The sequence below is a fragment of the Corylus avellana genome, chromosome ca2 (assembly GCF_901000735.1).
Source record: "Corylus avellana chromosome ca2, CavTom2PMs-1.0".
In the NCBI taxonomy this organism is placed as follows: Eukaryota; Viridiplantae; Streptophyta; class Magnoliopsida; order Fagales; family Betulaceae; genus Corylus; species Corylus avellana.
The window spans coordinates 40,852,375-40,862,464 of record NC_081542.1 but is presented as its reverse complement, the minus strand read 5'-3'; the positions used below and the strand labels follow the sequence as shown (position 1 = coordinate 40,862,464).

Sequence of the window (10,090 nt, the reverse complement as noted above, 5' to 3'; positions counted from 1 at the left end):
TGTCAGTGTCACATTCCAAAAAAGGTGATGCTCGCTTGAACAAATGTCACATTGTAATGAATTTTTCATTGTACAAACGTTACTACTATTGTATCAAGTTACTATGTTTAAAATCTTTTGCCAAATGTTACTATGCAAACGTCACTACATCAATAATAACATTTTTTGGACTTAAAATGTCATCTTCCAAAGTCACTATTTGATAGGTTTTTTTTTTTTTGTGGTGTATATATATATATATATATATCACCGTTTTAGAAAGATCTCATGAGAAGAAAAAACATTAGTTTTTTTTTTTTTTCCTCTGAAATTAAGACTATAAATTACCTGCCATGTTTGCAATTACATACATTTAGTCCTCGAATAATTCATTAAATAAAAGAGGAAAAATTGGAATTGTATAAAACCATAGCACTTGATTTCAATGGGCCAAACATACCAAGTCCTGAGGGGTGGATTAAATGCATCAGTTTAATTAATTCCGATCAATATTGCTAGAAAATCTTTTTGTATCAACCAAGCAATGAAAAACATTTTCACTACAATTTCAAAGGTCCCAAACAAACGATAGAAAATTAGTGATTTTCCCCTTTTTCCTCTGAAACCATTTTACATCAAAAGAAATGCATTTTAAGTGCTTTTGATATGTCCGCACAAGGAGGGGAGGAGGATTCAAACTAATGACCTTCGCTTCATTAGGCGTGGTCTCAGCCGATTGATCTACCTCTTGGGGACCTAGCTAGTGATACCTTCTTAGATAACCCTAACCCATCCCCACCCCAAAATAAACTGGTACACTCAAATGATATATATGCCTACAATAACAATCTAGCAATGCCTCCTTAGTTGATTGATTGATTAATGAAGAAGTGAATTTTTTTTTTTTCTCAAAAAAAAAAAAAAACACAATGCCTCCTTAGTTATATACATGAATTTGAGTTGATTATAATACAATAGAATACTGATACACTTACTCCTACTTGCTTACACCAATTTTTTCACACCCATATGTGGCTTTTAAACTACTATTGAATATAAGATGAATTTTTATTAGATTTTAGGATTAAATACCTTATTCACCCATGGGGTTTCACAACTTTATTTTTTGACCCTTAGTTTACTTTTGATCATAGGAGGTCCCTGTGGCTTGCCTAAAGACCGAGATGGTCCTTCTATCCATTTGCCGTTAGTAGACTTAACGAAAATCCACGTCATTGACTTGGAAACCAATTACATTTCAATACGTGTCCTAATTGCTAAATCATCAAATATGACTAGATTCACACCCTTACCACGTAATAAATTTTCTTTTTTACAAGTAATAAATTAAAAGTAAATCTTAAGAATCAAAAAATAAAGTTGTAAAACCTCATAGAATGAATAAGTATTTAACTCTAGATTTTATTTCAGTGGTGGTTTTAAAAACCATCTATAGGTGTGAGGAAATAGGTGCAACGAAGTGAGTAAGTGTATATCAACCACTCCTCTCGAAACAATAATTGGATGGCTAAAATTGACATGCATATCAACCACATCCACACACAAACCAAAAGATTGATACCAACATATATAAGGAACTCGAGTCTCGAAATACTAAGAGTTGGAAGGTGTTTCGAAAAATAAGTGGTAAGGGTCAGTTTTGGGTGCTTTGCTAAGGGTAAGTGATAAAGGGGCTTCAAAAGATGAGTAGTAAAGGTCATTCTTACTAGCTTTTGTTTGTCCCGCGCCTGTAAGCAGTGAGCAAAGGACACAAGAAGCCCGAGTGGGGATGAAAGCGTTGTTATGAACTTATAACGGCACTCCATAATGTCTAGGGATGAATCGAGTCGACCCGGGCCAAATTGAACTTTAAGGTTTTAAGATTAACTTGTCTATGAGGATACATGTTTGAGTTGAGCTATGAGATGTGTATTCAAATTTAGCTTACTAGAAGATTTGCCAAGTTCAAGCCGAGCACTTGACAAGCTCAATTCAACTCAAACTCAGACAAAACTATTAAATTTTTGAATGTGTAATTTCAGCCGAGTTTATTAACTATTACTTTAACAATCTCAATTAACTATTGGATGAGTCATTGTTAAAATATTAATATCCAAGGGTTGGAACTACATTTTTATCTTACAACTATCTCACAATATTGATGTGTTGGTCCCAACTCCCAACCAATTCTTGGATCATCATTTAAAAAAAAAAAAATTATAAAAGTTAATTGGAACTGACACATTAGCGTTATAGGATTAAAAATATAATTTCTAACACTATTCATTTTCAATTATTAATACTTTCACAAACGTTATTTATGCAAAGACAAAGACTTGCGATAACATGAGGTAAATGAGACTTAAAACATAAGGTAGCAGCACCTTGCATCATCAAATAATCGCAATCAAATCCAAAAAGTAGCATTAAAAAAATATTAGTGAAAAAAAAAGTAGGTAAATAATATTCTTAAAAAACATATTGGTAAAGGAGTAATTAAAGTAGGAACACATGTAAAATTATGTGTTTTCCTATTGTCTCCACTAACTTTTTCTTCCTTTTTCCCATCAATAGTCCCAACCAGCTCTCTAGCTAGTTGCTATGCAATAAGGTTTTCTTTCTTTCTACATATTAAAATAATTTTTTCCACCACGTTCATTGATTTCCAAATTTAATATTTGTATACAATCAAATGTTTGCACTATTATTACCTAAACTTTCTTTGCAACTCTTTCAACATTTTATAAACATGCAAGGTGAGGGTGAATATAACAGAATTTTTTATTTTTTATTTTTATATTTTTTTTATTAATGTTAGCCGGCCCCAAAAAAATCCTTCTATGTTACTAAACCCATGAGGATAGGCATGAAGCTTAGAGTGTTAAATCACTAATTATCTTAAAAATTTAAACTGATAAAAATTATAAATTTTATTATTTAACTAATGCTTTAACAATTTTTTTGGAGTAATGCTACAAGTTCCTCTTGTGTGTCCCTTCAATATGGTTTTTAAAATCATCATTAGACTTATGATCGATCACTATTGAATTTTGATCAAATCGTGATTTTAAAAACCACCTTATTTTTTGAGTGACATAAGAGGGACTTTTAGAATTACTTCTCTTTTTGTAAGTTTAAAACTCTATTCCAATTAGTGAGACATTTTAATATCAAGTTAAATCACTAATTACCCCAAAACTTTAAGCTGATAAAAAATAAAAAATTTAATTAATATTTAACAAAGAAATTCCAAAAGGTTATCTTTCTTTAATTTATAATATTATCTTGTATTAAGGTTAGGTAATTAAGGGATATTTTTTACCATGGGGTTGCCCCATTTCCCACGTTGAATCATAGGTTTGGATACAACTTTCGAGAAATTTAACATTGAAAATTTAATATATCATATCTTATTATAATATATTGAGACATCACCATAAATTCAAAAGTTTGGATCCATCAATATTATATAAATAAAAAAATCATTTGATTTTGCAATTTATATATTGAGACATCACCAACGTGTTTCTTGATTAGATCTAGAAAAGTATGAAAAAGGCATCGATCCCATGTGTTCCTCATCGCAATTTTTTCTTTTGTAGGACCAAACAATACACCCGAAATGCATTCTTCCAAATTACTTGCCTTGTTTGCAATTACATACATTTACTCTTCGAATAATTCATTAAATAAAAGAGGACAAATAGGAATTGATAGAACTTGATTTCAATGGGCCAACCAGCCCAAGTCCTAATCAAGGGGTGGAATACGAGGCATCGGTACGTTTCCAATCATTGAGAATGAAAAACATTTTCAATAAAATTTCAAAGGTCTCAAACAAACAATAGAAAATTTAGCGATTTTCCTCAAAAATATTTTTGACCGCAAACATATTTCCTCGGAAACCATTTTTACATCGAAAGAAATGCATTTTAACAGATGCCTAGTGATACCTTCTTAGATAACAATAACAATCTGCCTCTTTATTTATATACATGAAATTTGAGTGGATTATAATACAATAGAATAATGCTACATTTACTTCCACTTCTTTAAACCTATTTTTTTTACACCTATATAAAATAACCATTAAATATGCGATGAATATTTATTAGATTTTATTCTAATATTGGTTTTAAAAGCCACCTATGAGTGAAGAAATTGGTTTATGTAATGAAGTGAGAGTAAGTATATATCAACCCATCCTCTCGATATAATAATTGGATGACAAAAATTGACGTGCATATATATCAACCACATCCACACACAACCCAAAAGATTGATAGAATCAGAAGGAACTCGAGTCTCGAGGCCTAATCCAAAATACCAAGATTTAGAAGGTATTTCGAAAGATGAGTGATAAGGGTCCAAATACCAACAGGCCTACAAGACAAAGTCTCATGAATAAATCAGCCAAAGTCATTCAAAGGAATTGAGGACTACTAGAAAGCCTAATTACAAGCAGGCTCCTAGAAAGTCGCCCAATTATTTGGACGAGTAGAAAGCAGTATCTTTAAGGTGAATTAAGGATCAAATGATCCTCCTATAAATAAGTGAGTTAGAGCTACGGGAAAGTCATTGAAGAATTTGATCCAACATTTTGTATGCTTTGACTCCTACCCTAAGAGAAGTTTTATTCAATTCAATCCTTCCCCTTTTACAATCAATCACAAACACAACAATTTTTATAAAAAAAAAAATAATAATAAAAAATAAAAAATCAATCAATCTGTTCTATGCTGCAGAAGTGAACAACAGGGATGAATTTGTTCTTCCAAAGCCAGAAGAGTTTGACAAAGCTGCTAGCTCTTACTTTAAAGAAGTGAATGCTGCAACTCCTTCCTGGCAATGGAATGCACCCATCTAATTGTTACGATTGCAGAGAGTAAAGCTGATTGCGAAGAGTAAAATATAGTCTTTGACGTTGCAGGTATTTGAGGAAATGTCCACAAGTCTTTTCCTTTTCAAGTAATATATACCCATGAATGATTGATTCATCTATCCATGTATAATCAAGTAAGAAAAAGATTTGGGGGAAAAAAAAATGTCTTCAATAAGTTGATTTGATGTTTAAGCAAGCACAATTAATTGTGCCATTGTCATCATTAGTTTTCCAGGCAGCTCTATACTGTTAATCAGGAAAGCACACGATAAATTATACAGGGAGAAAGCTAACCGCAATTATCTAGCCCCTGGCCCTCAGGTTCGTCCCCTAGCCTGTAGCCTTCGGGGCATATAAAATGCTCTCTATATTGGACAAACATCCAACCTTTGGCTTGGCTGAGACCTCACTTCACAAAACAAGCTCATCTTGTTCAAATCCAAGACAGGCAACCTCTAGCACAATAATAGAAACTCAACTAATAATCTCAAAAAAAAAGACCTCAGCCTCGACTCCTTGTTTTATGGTGGAAGGAGATGTCACTTCAAAAGACCAATAATGCTTTAAATATCCTAAAACAACTCAAACGTGTCTCTTATTTAAAGAAAACAGTTAAATTCACTTTACCTCTGAAATTTCATGTGTTTTTTAATTTGAATTTCAATGTTTAAAAATTTGCAATGTACTCCCTAATGTTTCAAAAATTTGCAATTGAGACCCACCATTACTAAGTATCATCTAAGTGGACGGAAATCATCCCACATACGTCTCACGTGAAACTTTTATGCCTTCTCTTCTTTTACTCTCAACACCAGTGCTTATGATCGCATTCCCATCGGTCAAAAGTCTCAATTTTCGAAGTGGAGGGGAAGAAATTTTGAGTTCGCTATTCATCAAAAAAAAAAAAAAAAATTTGAGTTCGCAGTTTGATCGGAGGAAATTGCGAACTTATATTGCTCAAATGTACGCTACTGAAATTTGGATACCGTGAGGCTCTGTTCGGTTGGAGAGAAAATTGAGGGATAATTTTTGAACTTTTGTGCTTTCAGTAGAAAATATTAATACAGGAAAATTTTTGCTAGAGAAATTCTTTTTTTTTTTCTTTTTTTTTTTTTTTTTGTATGGAGAAAGAGAGTCTCAGAGATTTATTTGTTTGTTTTATTTACGAGAAAATTTTAGTAGGAGATATATTCCGTCGAAACAAACAGAGCTAAGGAAGCAAAAATCTTAGCTTTCAATTTTTTTTTTTTTTTGATGAATAGCGAACTCAAAATTTTCCCATCTGAATCACATATTGGGGAGGAATAGCATCTTCCCATAGACGTGCCTCCCGGATAGGCAAAGACGGAGGTCATGGCCTGGCGCTCCAGTGCCTCCACGAGGATGTCAGATCCCTTTCGCGGCTGGTCGGCAGCAAATCGGGAAATGAAAGCATCCGGAGCAGCAGGCGTTTTCTAAATTTCAGTAGTGATTGCTTTGGTGGAATTAGTGGAATTTGAGATGTGGAGGGCGGAGGAGCGGCAAAGAGAGGGGTGGCTTTGGGGAATGCAGTAGAAGGGAACGGTAAACCAGGAAATGAGGACAAAATTGGAAGAGAATGCATAAAAATTTCACGTAAGACGCACGTGAGATGATTTCCAAACGGAAAATAATAACGGATGGTCTCAATTAAAAAATTTTGAAACATTAGGGAATACATTGCAAATTTTTAAACATTAGAATTCAAATTAAAAAACACTTTAAACTTTAGGGAGGATAAAGTGAATTTTCTCCTAAAGAAAATAAACATTATAAATTATCACAATTTCCATGAAAACCTCTAATATTATTGTTCCAAAAAGAATTGGATATGACTTTATATCAATATTTTCCTTTTTTTGTTCCAAAAAGAATTATCACTGCCAGTAGGTGTGTCAACAAAAATTGGGTACCAACTAGGAAACCGGGAAACCAAGTACCAACTGGTAACCAAAGATCTCTCCCTGATCATTTCATTGATGATGTTTTGGTCTGGCAACTGGAAGGGTCATAGAAAAGCTGGAACATTTGAAGCTCTCAGAATCCAAATTAACTGAAGAGAGTTCTGGGGGTGAAAAGATTTGGTTCTTTAACACCGAAACAACACTCCGGGTTTGTTTGATCAATCTTATCTTGAAGGAAGTTGGTTACACATAATATGCTAGTCCTGGTCTTTGCGATAAGCAAGGATGAAAACGTTGATATGGCACACCATACATAGGGAATCAAGTCGAATCAAACTAAACCGAGCTTTAAGATTTTAGAACTAGCTTGTTTATGAGCATGTCTATTTGAGTTGAGTTATGAAATATGTGCAGTCCAAACTCAACTTGCTAGAGTCTTAGCTAAGCTCGAACTCGTTGAAATTGATTTCATTCAAGCTGAGCTGAGCACTCGACAAACTCAACTCAACTCAAGCTCAAGTTAGACAATTAAATTTTTGAATGTATGATCCGAGCAAGGGGTGAAAAAGTGGCTAGTAATATCGATTAAACACTTACCCTTTTTTAAAAGAAAAAAAAAATAATAATAAAATAAAATAAAAGAGAAAAACAAATTAAAAATATTATTGTAATACCTTATTATATATGACATCGTTTCTAGAGTTTTATACATTTTTTATATATTTAAACATCAAAACAACATCATTTTATATATATATAAGCGGTTAGTTATTTTTTCTAACCGCATCCAAAAACGGTTAAGTGGTTAGGCGGTTAGTAAACGTCCGCTATATTCAGCCCTAATCTGACCCAAGTTCGTGAAAAATTTTCAGCTTGGGCTGACAAGAGCAACACGTCAAATTTGTGATAATAATTTCACTCAATTTTCTTTTTAGCTAAAGCCACCAATATTAAATAGCATTTCTGAACATGAAAATTTTAAAACCATAGAATTTGGGCCATGTCTTTATCAGGGGCACCACCAATCGTGTCTCATTATTTGGGTTACAACTTACACAGCTACACAGCACACTCAAGACAAGGTACGAGGAAAACAATTCAAAAGACAACCCCACCCAACTTTCAGCCACCTGTGCATATAAATACACTGAAACAACCTTAAGAAAACAACTTTAATTAAGAAGCATGATCCATTAAGTTTCCTATGCTCGCACGGAAGCATTATTCTATAAGGCATCAGGCTTGAGACACATTAATCTTAAAATTCACACACACATAGTTAATTAATTTAATCTTAAGGATAAAGCTCAATAACGGATTTCATCCCATAGGAAGCAACTATATTGTAGCGGGTGAAGCCAGCATTGACGAAAAGCTTCTCCCATTCTTTCTTGCCCCTCTCTTTTCCAGGGAGCAGAACCATCATGAGTGTGTCAAAGAAGAGCTTTGTTTTAGTAATATCATCTTCATCCTTCTCCTCATTTATCACCACGTCTATGATTATTACCTTTCCCTCCTTACCTTTGCTTGTAATCGCCTCTTTGCATCTCTTCAGAATTTTCACACATTCCTCATCGCTCCAATCATGCAAAATCCACTGCCAAATATTACATATATATCACAATGTATCAGACAGGTGTGTATATATATATATATATATTATGTTACTATGGAAGTTTGCAAAATTCTTACGATAGATAGACACATAACTGTGGTTAAAGACATAAATACCAAAATCCAGCGGACAAGGTAGAAAAATTCATGTTTTGACCAGTATTAGTGGACATGAACAGTAGTACTCTTTCCAAATAAAATTAGGAGGAAATTTGGCTTATCCCATGATGTTTTAATTTGGTACTTTTATAATCTTATAAAGTTTAAAAAATAGCAATGTCAGGTTAACACATTTTAAAACTTTGCAATGTCACATCTATTATTAGAGTTTAGGTTTAAATCTTAATACAAGACGCCAAAATACTCAAAATAAATATCGGCCGACTCACAGCTAGTCATTAGTTGATCACGTTGTTCTATTTTTTTATATATATATAAAAAATTAAAATTAAAATTAATTATTTAATTAGAAAAACTTTATATATATTTTTCTAAGTTTTACAAAGGTATAAAAGACATTTTGCCTATTAACAGTTTGATTTAACTATAAATCTTAATGACAAGAGTGACATATATTGCAAACTAATAAAACATCGATATCCTTAAAAATACAATTGCAAAAGTCCCGAAACAAACATGAAGAGTAGGGTAAACGAAACGAAGCTTTTCGAGAGGCAGAAATATATTTGCAAACCTTAAAGAGAAGGGCATCTGCAGAAGGAATAGACTGAAACATATCACCACCAACGTATTTCAAGTTTGTAGTCTCCGGCAGGTTGGCAACGACGTGTGGAAGGTCAAACACCGTGCATTTCACGTGAGGGAATGCCTGAGAAATGATCCTCGCCGCCGTCCCGGTACCCCCTCCAACATCAACCAACGAACCCAAGCCCTCAAAGATGGGCTTGTAGTCGTCAACGACGAAGCTCATGAGCTGGGAATCACTGGCCATGGCTTCATTGAAAACGCCACCGTACTCTGTGTTTTGGTTGCAGTAGTTCCATAAGCTCATCCCATGCCTTTTCTCAAAGGGCGTCAGCTCCTGAGTACTCCCCCCCTGAAGCCAATCTCCCAAGACGTGCCAGGGGCTCACCAGGACCGGATCCAGCATTGCTTTAACAAATGGTGACAGGCTGGTGACATTATCTTTGACGACGAGCCTAGAGGAAGGTGTGAGAGCATAGCCTTCTTCTTCTTCTTCTTCTTCTTCATCATCATCTTCTGGTTGATTTTGATGATGATGATGATGAAGTTTTGTTTTAGTGAAGAAGCCGGAGTGCACCAACAAACGCATGAGCCGGTGAAGGCAGCTGGTTTTCTTGGGGTGAATGTGAAGCTTGGAGGCCAACTGTGGAAGAGTGATGGGTCGAGCATGGGAGTGGATTATGTCGGGTATGGCTAGCTGAATGGCGCAGTTGACTGACATGGAATCTATGTAGCTGAATATGTGTTTGTACAAATGAGACTGAGCTTCAAATAGCTCAGTTGCTCCCTTGCTATGAACGATATCCATTGATGATGATATATATCTTTGTTGCAGAGCTTGTTGCACATCTCGCTTCTGAACCATCTTCTTATATAGACGGGTTTGTAGAGGAGACGTGGTCTATTACTACTGAGTCTGCTGCATTTTCATTTCCGGAAATGCTACACTATACCGTAATTTAATTTTTGGGTAACTTTACTTTAGACA

General features: G+C 34.2%; 1 protein-coding gene across 1 annotated transcript; it reads right to left on the bottom strand.

The window, feature by feature from the left end:
- Positions 1-7,782: 7,782 nt before the first annotated feature.
- Positions 7,783-10,070, bottom strand: LOC132171857 (trans-resveratrol di-O-methyltransferase-like). The gene is made up of 2 exons (XM_059583269.1): positions 9,092-10,070; positions 7,783-8,380 (listed from the first exon to the last, which is right to left on the bottom strand). Exons 1-2 carry the CDS (start codon positions 9,965-9,967, stop codon positions 8,078-8,080), a joined length of 1,179 nt encoding a protein of 392 aa, XP_059439252.1. The 5' UTR covers positions 9,968-10,070; the 3' UTR covers positions 7,783-8,077.
- Positions 10,071-10,090: the final 20 nt, after the last annotated feature.